The sequence below is a fragment of the Culex pipiens genome, chromosome 3 (genome assembly GCF_016801865.2).
Source record: "Culex pipiens pallens isolate TS chromosome 3, TS_CPP_V2, whole genome shotgun sequence".
Lineage (NCBI taxonomy): Eukaryota > Metazoa > Arthropoda > Insecta > Diptera > Culicidae > Culex > Culex pipiens.
In genome coordinates, this window is record NC_068939.1 from 80,466,462 (window position 1) to 80,479,844 (window position 13,383).

The window sequence follows — 13,383 nt, forward strand, 5'->3', positions numbered from 1 at the left end:
CTTCACATTTGCCGAATATGCAAAATCGATCAGAAAAAAACGTTTTTAAGATATTGTTTTTTTTTTGCTTTTTTGTATGGAAAGCTGCAAAAATTGTAATTTTTTGGTCAAAGAGAAAGTATTCACACAATTCTTGGATGTGAAGAGTGTTTGCAAGAATTTAGTAAATTATGAATTTAGGATCTTCTCTATCGATATGTTAAATTTTGAATATTAAAACAAGATAATTTTCAAAACGTCCTGAAAACAATTTTGTGATTTACAATCAGTTCAATATTTTGAATAATATTTTTATTCAAAAATATCACATTAAAAGTATTTTGCTACTCACTTGCCAAATAAAAAAAAAAATTTAAAACTTTCCGAGAAAATTTATTTTAGACTCGGGTTGGGTGTCCAATTTTCCGGGTTTGCAAAATTCTCGGGATATGGAAAATTTTCAACAAAATTCCCTAGAAATTTTAAATTTATCGAAAATTTTTCTGATCCTGGTTCTGTAACAAATATGTATAGCACAACAATTAGAATGGTCAAAATAAGTGTGAGGATCAATTATTACCTTGATTACTTGTAAAAAAATATATAACTTCAAAAATATATAGAAATTTTCTGAATCAACCTGTCTTTCAATTCGAACAAAAAATTAAGAAATTCCGAAAATCTTTGGACGCAATATTTGAACAAACACTTAGGGTGCTCCAAAAAATGACGTTTTTCGTCGATTTTTGCAAAAAAAACAACACATTTTCAAAAAATCATATCTCCGGAACGGCTGAACATATTCTAGAGCGCCATAATTCATAAGAATGGTTATTAGTTGGGCATATAGACAAAAAAAAATACGGGTCTTATTGTTTTGACCAAAGAACTCCCATGCCAAAATTCGAAGCAAATGAGAGCACTTTTGATATGGACACTTCCTGTTAGACGTGGAATAGCTGAATTATTATTACACTCAACAACATTTTGTTTCAATGTTCAGTTTGACTTTAGTTTAACTTTAAGGTGTGAATTTATTACCTTAGTCAACATAATTTGAATGCTGTTAGAAATTTCTCTTAACAAACTTCTAACTCTCGGGTGGTTTCATATATTTATAGACTGCAGAAAAAAACAGTTCTCAAAATTCAAGAGGGGAAACTCGCCAAAGCTCTCTATCTCTGGCAAAATTTAATATCCAAATTCTCGTTTCGCAAACAGTTGTCAACGGCAGAACTCCAAAAGCTTATTATGTTCGTCACGGTTGGAAGCGCTTCCGTTTTCTAGTAGCTAAGAAGAGCCTATCATTGCTAAGCTCTAGAAGATAATCCGACGGCGGCATCGTCCTCTTCCGAAGAAAATAACGGCATTTTTGTCATAAAACTGTCGGATTAATTTCCAACGAAATGGGAGCGAACGCTTTCGACGTGGTCCTTGGCAAACAGCAAACTCGAGTCTAGCTTGACCCAAAGTGGGCTTCCGGAGTTGACACCGGTAAATATGATCCCAACTCGGACTCGGAAACACTCATTTGGAAGGGAGGGCGGGGGGATTTAATTAATGAACTTAAACTTTATCCAATCTGCCATCGGCTGCTGCTGCTGCAACCCAAACAAAAAAAAAAAAGAACTTTTAACTCACCTTCTGTTTCCGGTCGCAAGCCAGCGGAAACAAATTTATTTCGTTAGCACCAGATGCTAATGGGTGTAAATTTAATTTCTTGGCAAAGAAGGGACTTCCGCGAACAAAAGCTGCAAGGAAGAAAGCATTTCACTGGGAAAGAGAATAAAAGAGTTGAGCGAACCTGTGATTTTTATTACCCTGTTCCAGGAGGAGCAGTGAGAATCCCAGTCGAATGAGCGGATTTTCCCCGAGAAGAACTTAATAAAAATTTCCCAACCACGGGGTGAGAAGGGTGGGAAAGTCTGTCAGTGCCACGTTTTGCAGCAGGGTTCAAGTTTTTCTCGAGAATCGTTATAGTTTAGTAGTTGGTGCAACGAATTAGCATTATGGGAAAAGTTGTGTTCTCGGGGTCCGTGCCTTTTGTGCACTTTTCAAACTGGATTTCAGGTCCAAATTAATGGAGCCATTGTGTTTTTGGAACAAAGTTTTTCGAGTAGGCGTAACATAATGAGAGATGACAAATTGTGTTTTTATTTTTTTTTTATTTTCAGAATGCATCTTTGAAAGATTATAAAAATATCAATAAGATTATTTTGGAAACGGGATTTAGTAACATTTTGGATAACCTTTGTTCAACAAAAAGCATAGCTTTTTTTTTCAACGCAAAGTATAGGTCCTCAGCTGATGTAGGGCATTCCAATATTGTCGTTTTAATGAAAAAGGTGTAATTATTGTTGAGAAAATGCAACGGTCCTACCACACTTTCCAGCGTCCTTAAAATCGGTCTAAAACGTGATTTTCGAGCAAAAAATACCAGTTTTGAACAAGCTGTATATTTTTTTTTAAGAATTGCAAAAAATAGCCAAAACCTCTATTTTTCAACTTTTATATTTATAAAACCACTGTAATTTCATAAGGATTGGACTTAGGACAGTGGTCAATATGGCGAATTTTAAGTAAAATTGTCTGAAAATCGGTTTTGGAAAAACGTTACTCTTAAAAAAAGAAAAAAAAAGTTGTTGGCTCAACATCAAATTTGACTTTCAAACATCAAAATCAAAAAATCTCATAGAAGTGGCGTGTTTTTTCTTTCAATGTATTTTTTTTCAGAAAGCCCGTAATTTCCTACAAGTTTGTCTTTGACCACTTTTTGATACGATGCAATGGCTACGAATTACAGCAATATTTAAATAACAAAATACAAAAATATTTAAAACACTTACGCCCTTCTCAAATGTCATTCTCGAGTGTCCAGACTCAATTATTCGAAGGTTTGTATAGGACTTGAAATAATCAAATCACGACAAAAAATTTTTTTTTAAATTTTCTCACTTTAAACATCAAATTTGAGTTCTACGACCTTATTTTAGTCAAATTTGAATGGTTGATTGCCTGTAAAACTTAAAAATGCGTTTTTTAAATACTTAATCATCGCCATTTTGACCTTCCATTTAAAAATTCTAAAACATTATAGAGTAGTTTATGAGTCATACTTAAGCTCGCTGTTCGGACATCAAAAATGAGACATCGAATTTTTTTTTATAATTCTATTATCCGAAGTGATTTTTTTCCGAGGCCTTCGGATAATCGAGTCTGGACTGTACACAAAAATGGCTTATATGAGCGTAGGATAACATGTCTACAAAGTTTCATTGAAATCGGAGAGGGTCGAGAAAAAAGTACCTGGAAAATTCCTGTTTTGGGCTGGAATTGCTCTATAACATTCCAATAAAGTATTTGGAAATCTGTATCTCCAGAAGAGATTTTCTGATCGATTTGGTGTCTTTGGCAAAAGTTGCAGGTTATGATAAGGACCTTTTAAAGAAATTGTTAAGGGAAAAAATCTCGATTTTGTAATTTTTACAAGTTTAATTTCCAAAATAATAAATGTGTTTAAGGGGACCTAAAATGGCATCTTTTGCGCTGGAGTACAGAATGGTGCAAAATCTGGTACCAGAGATAACATTTTTGAGAAAATTGTGATTTTTGGAAAAAAAATCTGAAATATTGTCATCGACAAAATTTCAAATATCAATTTAGATTTATTAAGAAATGCAATCGAAAATGACTTAACGTATTTTTTGATGAATTGCACTGTTTCCAAGTTGTAAGAAGGTTTTTTGTGTATAATTTATAGATAATGTTATTTTTTTGCAATTTAAAAAAGAATTAAAAGCAACCGTGCAAAAAATTTGTGATAGATTAGATTAGATTAGACTAAAAGCACCCGTGCATTTTTTTAATCTTATAAATTTCCTTGAATTCAAGTTAATTTTCAATGTTACACAATTGGTCCTCTTCTTTCAACTTGATATATTTTGGAATTAATTGTTTTGATATTAATTGTTGAAAATGAATCTTTTGTGAATGTTTCGTATTTTTTTTAATAATATTTGTTTTATAATAGTAATTTATGAATTTAAAAATCAAATAAAAAATATTTACAATTTGAAAAAAGTGTGCTAAGCCCTTTCAAAAATTAACTCTTGTTTTTAATTTCGAACCAATAGTTTTCGAGATATTGCTTGATGAATAGTGAGGGCATATTATATGACACTAAGAAAAACTATTTTTTTAACAAAATTTAAACGTAAGAAGGCTGTATCTCTGCAACAAGCAGTCTTATCAACAATAAAAAAAAAACAAAATTCTTAAAAATCTCAGATTTTTTGCAAATTTTTGCAGGGATGCTGTTCCTTCAAGATGCATTTTAAAATTGCTAAAAATTGAAATTTTTTATTAAAAACATTACTTTAAAATTTTACCAAAAAAATGTGTCCATTCATATTTGATTCTAAATTTTATTTTGTACTTAAAATGATTTCTGAAATTTGTTTTGACAATACACAGCAAACAAAGTAGTAATCCACCTGCGTGTAAAAGGGTGTAAAATATTTTTTGCATTATTTTATAAAATTCTGTGTAATATTACAACCTGAAATATGCAGCCCATCAGTATGGGAGACCTACTTGACCGAAATGTCAAGCTCACATCTACGTTTATCCTTTCCATTTTTCATCGGTCTGATGGCCGAGCGGGCTAAAGCGGCAGTCCTTACTGTAGGTGCTGGGTTTGAGTTGAGGCCCGTCGGTAGCAGCTTTTTTTGTGTTTACAAAAATTGTACATGCAGAGTGTCTTTTTTGACGAAGGTGATGTGCATGCTTTTGCTTGCGATTTTACCATCGGATTTTTTACTGTGTATTTTAGATTTAAAAAGAAAAATATATAAAAAAAGAAAAGACGATTTTGCGCCATGCTGAATTTAAGTGCAAAATATGCTGTTTAAGTTCCTTAAAATATGATAACCATGAAATAGATAAACGTTGCAGCTTTCTTTAAAATTGCCTTTCGTCAAAATGCTTCGGGTCAATTCCCGCTCTTTAACATCATAAATTTTCTCTCCCACCCAACTCTTCAATTTACATCGATCGCCACCGGAGTGGCAAATGCAGTTTCGTTCCGGGTTAACAGTCAGACGCCGTCGCCGGAGTCTATTGCACATCCGTCCGCTGCTCCTTCAACCCGCTATACCTCCCCACGGGAGCTCTAAAATTAACTCAGATTTCCTTCTCGACTCGGCATCTGACGGGTCGTTCTCAATATGGAACCGACTCCGGACTCATAAATCGTCGCATACACACTGGACCGGAAATTGCCCTCAGTGCAAACTCTCCGGGCAGCGCCAACACGGAGGACGAATTGCTTTATGAATTTCCATCAATATCGTAAATCTTCCGGTGTCTGACCCAATTTGACTGCAAATGTCTGGTGAAGTCGGAGCAGCAGCCGCTTTACAGCTTGCCGTTTCTTGCAAGACCTTTGAAACCGGTGTGGGACAGATTTCACGGAACTGACGTTTCCTGACATGGCCAGCCAGCCAGTCAATTTTCGATAGCATAAAGCGTTGACAAAATATACCCGGGAGAGGGCTTCGGGATTGATGGGACACATGCACACACGTTCGGTTTCATAACCTCGGCGTTTATGGGACAGTTTACCAACCCAGCATCTTGGATGTAGGAGGGGACATTGTCCCGTGAGGAAAGCCGGAAGCGGATGTGTTGGTGTGGTCTTGGAAAATAGGTTACCGAAAGGTGACGACGTTTTTGAAGTGGGGATGGTCGAAATGTAATTTTATACTTTCTCGTGCAATAATATTAATTTCAAGAATTCATTTAATTTACTTTTCAAAAATCTACTGAAATCAATCCAGCCGAATTCGATCATCCCTAGGTCCAACCCAACTAAAAAGACATTCTCGACCACTACATGATAAGCGTTTTAGAATCCCATGCCCTGCGCTTCTTGGTTCGTCGTACTTCCGGGACTATAAAGTAGCGTGTACGACATTGTCAAAATGACGGTTCAATCCCGGCAGACGATAGAGCAGCAGGGAAGATTCCTCCTTCGAGCAGTGCAAACTGTAACCACCATAGTTGACCGTCCATCACTCTGATGCAGAATGAAGACGTCGTCGACGGGACCCAACGACAACAATGACGACGTTGATGATAGTAATAAATTGTAAACATGCACCCAACCGTCCAACCTTAAGGCCGTCGCCACAGAATGGGTTGAGCGTTTTTGGGGCAGAGAAAATTCCCTCCGGAAATTCCTGTGGGATCCGGCCGTGATGGACATGTAGGTATATGCAGAAGCAGGCAGCACTTACCGCCGACCAGCACGACCGACATCAGATTGATCGAGACGCCGTAGTTGGTTTCGTGATTGAGTCCCTTCAGGTACACTTCCTCCTTGTGATTATCGACACGAGCTATCAGCCGGGCGCCGTGGACGTCGATGCGGACCTGGTTTTTGGGAAAGTTGGGATAGAATAAGAAGAAGAAGAAGCGGCAGGTTATGCCATCATCAGGGCTATGAGTAGACTGTTCAGTGTGGTAAAGGGGGGAGATTACCAAATTGGTTTAGGGGGTTTGTCGTTATCTACTTGCATAACAGGACACAATTGCTGGCTTCCGGGGGGTTTAAAGGGCAGGCTTTGTTGGGTGATTTGGCTTGAGCATGGTGGCGATTTATGAGGAAACTTGAAATTTTTCCGAGCCCATCAGCAATTTTATTTTTTTACTTCACCGGGAATTGGGAGGAAATGGCTTTTTATCATCAACAAAAATAACAGTGCTAAAAGGTTCAGTTTGGCACTCATTTGGGTGGCTGAGCACGGTACGGCGGAAGCAATATGTAATAAATCGAGATAACCCATGGGAGATTTATACGAAGATAGTTGTGTTTCACCATCCTGATTAAGAATATGTTCGATTGAAAATATTCTATCAGTGATTGCGTCTTTCCCATATAAGGTACCATGAGAAGAGGCGTATGGTGGCTCAAGTAATTTTTTTATAATTTGTAAATAATCCTTGTTATATGTCGTATTTCAAGATGTTTTGCATTTCTTTTACCTTCAATTAGCGTAAACCTAATATTTACTTTAAAACGCAATTTTCACCGATAGAATATTTGTAATCGAACATATTCCTAATCAGGAAGGTGAAACACAACGTATAAATCTCCCCCCCCTAAATCCCCAATATCTCGATTTATAATATTTTGCTTCCTCCTGCGACTCAGCGATCTCAGCGACTGGGCTGAGATCTGTAAATTTTGTTTTTGGGCTTTCAAAATTGGATTCTTGGTTGCTTGTCTAGCAAAGAATAAAAATTGATAAAATGAGGTTTTTTCTAAGTTTCTTAAAAAAATCAAATTATTCGCTCTACAGCATTGCCTTGGCGTTCTCGATTGCGAGATTCCTACTCGAAACTAAGCGTTCGAAGGCTTGGTTGTTGAGGCAATTGCAGACCTCTTTTTACACCTTAGCTTCCATCCACTCCGGGATTTGAACTGTCGACCTTTGGATTGATCGTCCAACTGCCTACCAGCGACTCCACCGAGACAGGACCCAGGTAGACGACTCCTACACCTGGACTGAGCTAACGACCTAACCTCTAGGTTAGACCGATGCCAACATTTACTTCTCCGTCCGACGGAAGGCGTGATCAGACAAATCTCGTATCGAAAAATGCCACCAGGACCTTCTGGGAACGAACCCAGGCCGACTGGATGAGAGGCAACCGCGCTTACCCCTACACCACGGGTTTCATCCAATTAGGCTTAATTTTTAAAAAGACGATAGCTCGAAAACCATTTGTTAGATGTTCAAAAACGAAACATTTGTATAATTTTAGATATTTCCCAAAAAATATTTTCATAATTTCAAAATATGGCCTTTTGTTTAAGGGACCAACCATAAACCACGTGGACATCTTAGGATCTTAGGGAGAGGGGGGGGGGGGGGGCGATTGTCCACGCTCCATACAAAAAAGATTTTTATGTATGGACAATTGTTCAAGGGGGGGGGAGGGGGGAAGGGGGTTGAGATTTCCAAAAAGTGTCCACGTGGTTTATGGGTGGTCCTTTAAAAAGGTCGAATAATTTATTATTTGGGCTTTTAGATTTTGTTTTTTTTTCAAAGAACTTAATTTTTTACATATAGTATGGCTTCAAAGTTGCGGGTTTTGTCCTCTAAAACACAAAGAAAAAAATAAAAATAAATAAAAATGCACAGTTTAGGTGAAACTTTTGTGAAATTTTGTGATTTTTTCAGTAAACATAATTTTAAAATCCGGCAAATCTTTTGAAAACCCCTACAAATAGTTGAAATTCCCTATTTCATATTTCAGCTCAAATTTTAAAATAATTTTCAGCAATGAGATCAGAAGATTTCACAATCGTTTAATTTTTTAACATTGACATCGAACCAGTAGTTTTCGAGATATCGTCAGTTAAAAATAACAGGCTAACAGGTGACACTTTAAAAAAATCATTATCATCGGTTCAAATTCATTGTGAGGCTATATCTAAGATAACGTACTGTGCGATTTTCTAATTTTTGAGAGAAAATTGTAGAAAATTTTTTCAGCTCCTAAAAAATGTTTTTTTTCAGAGGTGGCTAAAAACTTTAAAAAAAATAAAAAATAAAGTAATAAAGATTGCAAATTTGATTCAGCCTTAAACAGACTGAACACAATTTTTTGAAATTTTTTGAATACATTTCTGATTTTTTTTTTCAGAAATCTTCTTTCTGCTATTCCACAAGAAAACAGCATGATTGGAAAAAAATTCTCCGATCGAGCTCAAAATTTTCCTGAAGGTTTTTTGGCCGAAATAATTAGACCCATATTTGGTTAATAATTAGACGAAAATGGTTATTTTCGTCGATTTTCGCAAAAAAAACACATTTTTCAAAAAATAGTAGCTCCGTGCCATTACAACCGATTTCAGCTGTATTGTACGCAAATGAAAGATGATTAGATAGGCTCTTTACAATTTTTTTTCAAAGTTTCAAAAATCTAGCCTTATATCTGAAAAGGTCGTATGAAAACTTGAAATGCAGTTTTGAAGGTCTCGGGGCCAAAGAGTCTATGTCTGGAAATATTTTTATAATCTTTCAATTACGAAAATTTTGGTACCCAAACATGTATAGGTCATCGCTTAAATTTTAAAGTTATTGCAGTTTGAGTGAAAAAAAAGTAGATTTTCCCCGTTTTCGTAATTTTCCTGTTTTTGCGCGCGGAGCGTCGAAAAACCCAGTTTTTATTTTCAAATAATCATATCTCCAAATCTTGTTAATGAAACTTCACCATTTTTACATATGTTACGTGAAATTGTCCGAGGAATCCGATAGAAATATTTTCAGACAGAGGCTCTTTGGTCCCGAGACCTTGAAAACTGCATTTCAAGTTTTCATACGACCTTTTCAGATATAAGGCTAGATTTTTGAAACTTTAAACTATTTTTTCTTAAATTCTATCTAATCAAAAATCTGTTGAAATTGCAAGGAGTTATAATTTTTTGAAAAATGAGGTTTTTGCGAAAATCGACGAAAACAACATTTTTTTGGTCCACCCTAATACGACGTAGGTCACCCTAATGGCCAAACAACAGGGGGAATCCATCTTTATGTTAACAAAATGTTACATAAATAAATTGGTTATTTTTTTGAGAGTGTAACTATTTTTTCTTTGGTAGTCCTAATTATCACCTACAACTTTGCCAAAGACACCAAATCGATCAAAAAAACTCGTCTCAACAAACAGATTTTTCTATGTTAACGTACCCCTTTTGTATGACCAGCCCGCAAAATGGTATGGAGACTTCTATGGAAAAACTTGTTATGCAAAATTGCTTCTTTTCACATAGGGATGCATGGACAAAATTTCATCCAAATAAAAAAAAATATAAATTTGAAATCGCGAAATAGTTTGCGAAAATCTAAAGAATTAATCAACTTAGTTTTTTACAAACTTTCGTTTGAAATGTTTTTAATAAATATTGTAAAATCCTTTAAAAGTATGGTTCAGAAAGAAAAATGTACAACGAATATTTTTCCCAGAGTACAAAGAGTTGAGAGACATAGTTTCCTAGAAAAATGACTAGAGCGTCCAATTTGCCGGGTTTACAAAATTCCCGGGAAACGGGAAATTTTCAACAAATTTCCCGGGAAATTCCGGGAATCTGAAATTGTTTGAGCTCATGAATAAATAGATAAGCATTGAATTCACATTATGAATCAGCTTTTTCACTAGAAATATTATTTTTATAAAATCACAACTCAAAGTTTAAAAATATTTGGAGCGATATTTTGAAATATGTTTGCATTTTTTGGACACCTTCTATATAATACGAAGTAGTTTTTTTAATGATTCAGCTTAATAAATGACTTCGACTAAAAGAATTTTCATAGCAATAAAAGTAGTTTAGACACTATTTCATAATAAACCTATTACGCCCTTGTTAGCTTAAGTGCTATATAAATTTTCAACATTAAACTGTTAACACTTTTAAACAAATTAACCAAATTCTTCTTGCACAGCCCTCTTTAAGGATATTTTTTTCAATTTTCATCCAATTTGGTCATAGTAAACAAAACGAAAAAAAATATATTTTGACAGAAAGGGGTACCTTATTTTCAAATGATATAACAACAATTTTCGTTTGAAAAACTAATTAGAATTATAACTGTTAATTTTCATTCCAAAATATCGTATTTTTTGTTGCTTAACGAATAAACAAGATCCCAGTTGTGAAAGCATCAGAAACTAATACTTTTTAAAATATACACTAATATGAATTTATCATACGAACTGATAATTTATAAGAACGGTAAATTGAATTGAATAAAATAAAGTGCCAAGAAGTTAGGAAAATGTATACTTCCGCTTGAATTTCGGGAATTCCCGGGAAATTTACAAATTTCCCGGGAAACGGGATATATATTTATCCGGGAAATCCCGGGAATTCCCGGGATTTTTTTCCCGGGACGGGACGCTCTATGACTGAATCAACTCGTCACACGCAAGACATACAAAAATATCTTCATTAACCTTGTTCCTACAAAATGCGGTAACGGGGATGTATATTTCGTCCATGAGTTCTTTAGAAAATTGATACAATCATCATATTCTGGAAAATGAACATGGAACTTTTGTCCTAGGTTGTATGTAACCCGAAAACGGAATCTTTGAAAGTTTTGCGTAGATATTTTTTTCAGATGCAAATCCTTCTTTCGTAAGAATGGCTAAAGTTAATTTTATTCTATCTGTTTTATTAATTTTGTAGCTTTCAATTTCCAAACCTAGTTTCGAACCTAGATTTAATACAACTTTAAAGATTGTTTCGGAGAAATGACATTGACGGAGCCACGCCATCACAACACTGCACCAGAACAGCAAGTCAAAGCCAAACAAACACCCCAATAACTGTGTACGAAAGCAATTATTATGAACTGACAGAGTGTCGTCCGTTCGCTTTGGTCAACAGTCCAAATCCGGGCAACTGCTGAATACTCACCATGACACTGTGCCACTCGTCCCGGTTGAGGCCCTCGCCGACGGTCACGCTGGTCGAGTGATTCCCGAACACGTGCACCACCTTCAGCTGACCCTTCTCGACGATGACGTACAGCGCGTACGGATCGAGCTTGATGCCGGCCGGGGTCTTGACGTTGTGGTACACCAGCAGTCCGTGCGGCAGACGGGTCCGGAATTGGAATGATATTTCACGGCATAATCTGGAAAATTTAATTAAACAAAATTTATGAGATTTCTTGACGGTGCTTTTGTTGATGCGACCGTCGGGACACGGCGAGCGTTGTGTACTCTGGTGAGAGTGTCCTGGGAGCTTTTATGGGCGCACAGAGTAGTTTGGTTGATTGAAGTGGGTACCTGCTTTATATCATGCTTCAATCAATAAGTAGTAGAAATTCATTGACCGGGGTTCATATTGTTAACTGATGAAATATTATTCAGATTTTCTTGATTGAAAAGAATCTACCAAATATCAAACATTTAGATTTAGATTTTTGAGCAAAATGGCTTTGAGGCTTGATATTAAAGGACTAACAAAACTTATAATCTAAATTCTCGAAATTCAAACTTCATCGGATCCTGTATGCTCCAGAAACCCCTTCAGGCTGGCTAGTCTAAAATTAATATGCTTTTGTAGTTTCAACATGGAACAATAGCCACTTAAGTATCAACATTAGCTATTCATAATCGCTTTTCCAAAGCGCCTCGAATAATATTGACCGCCGGCACAAAATTAGTGATGAACGCGGAGTTAACACAACACCCACACGCGCGCACCGGATTTGCATCGCAAATGTGCGTTTAATTGACTTAGCTCCCTACATTATGCAACCCACTATACACAGTCCGACATCAGCACCATCTATAGCCGAGGTCAGTCGACTAAACCGTAAATTTACCTTAGCTGAAACGTTTGGATGGTGTCGCCGTCCATCTGGATGAACGTGTTGTTCTTGGCAAACATGAACGTTTTCTCGTAGCCCGTTTCCTTGAACGTGAGCTCGGACCCCCGCAGCTCGTCCGGCACCGGTGACACCGTGCTGACCGACGAGAACTGCTGCGTGATGCTCTCCTGGGGTGGGGTCGTGCTCGGCGAGGGGCTGGACGTGAGCGTCAGCTGTGGCACCGGGGGTTGGGTTTCTGGAAGGGTGGGGAAGATAAGGATTAGGTGAAGTTGTAATGTACTGGTGCTGTTGGTGGACTAGCTTAGTCGGTAGATCAAACAGCAATGTTACAAAGCTACATGTACGCAGGAGGGTGAGACGCAAAGCTGGACTTTAGTTTTTCCTTGCTTTAGCATCATTTAGTGCTTTTTCAAATAAAGCTTTTTATCGACGACGAAGTTGACGAAGACGAGTTGATACAACATTTTGATAAAAGGTAGTTCAATATTCAGTCCAGACTCGATTATCTGAAGCCTCGATTATCCGAAGGTTTGTATGGGATTTCGGATATCCGAATCAAGAAAACATTTTTTTTCTTATTTTTTAATTTTCTTTTTAATCCGAGGTCCGTTTTTTTGATATCTCGTGACGGAGGGGTGGTACGACCCCTTTCATTTTTGAACATGCGAAAAAAGAGATGTTTTCCAATAATTTGCAGCCAGAAACGGCAATGAGATGAAAATTTGGTGTCAAAGGGACTTTTATGTAAAATTGGACGCCCGATTTGATGGTGTACTAAAAATTTTTCAAAAACGTATTTTTCGTCGAAAAAAAAACACTTTAAAAGTTTTAAAAACTCTGCCATTTTCCGTTACTCAACTGTTAAAATTTTTGAAACATGTCTTTTTAAGGAAAATTTAATGTACTTTTCAAATCTTCATTAACCCAGAAGGGTCATTTTATCATTTAGAACAACATTTTTCGTTTTAAAATTTCGTGTTTTTTTTCTAAC

General features: G+C 36.3%; 1 protein-coding gene across 7 annotated transcripts in view; it reads right to left on the bottom strand.

The window, feature by feature from the left end:
* The window catches only part of LOC120414214 (axotactin), a 105,981-nt gene that overhangs the window by 37,234 nt on the left and 55,364 nt on the right, over positions 1–13,383 (bottom strand). For all 7 annotated transcript variants that reach the window (XM_039575315.2, XM_039575313.2, XM_039575317.2 and 4 more), the window contains 3 exons: positions 12,387–12,627; positions 11,471–11,690; positions 6,276–6,411 (listed from right to left, as the gene is read on the bottom strand). In XM_039575315.2, the coding sequence (XP_039431249.1) occupies positions 6,276–6,411; positions 11,471–11,690; positions 12,387–12,627 (597 nt within the window). The remainder of the gene's footprint in view (positions 1–6,275; positions 6,412–11,470; positions 11,691–12,386; positions 12,628–13,383) is intronic.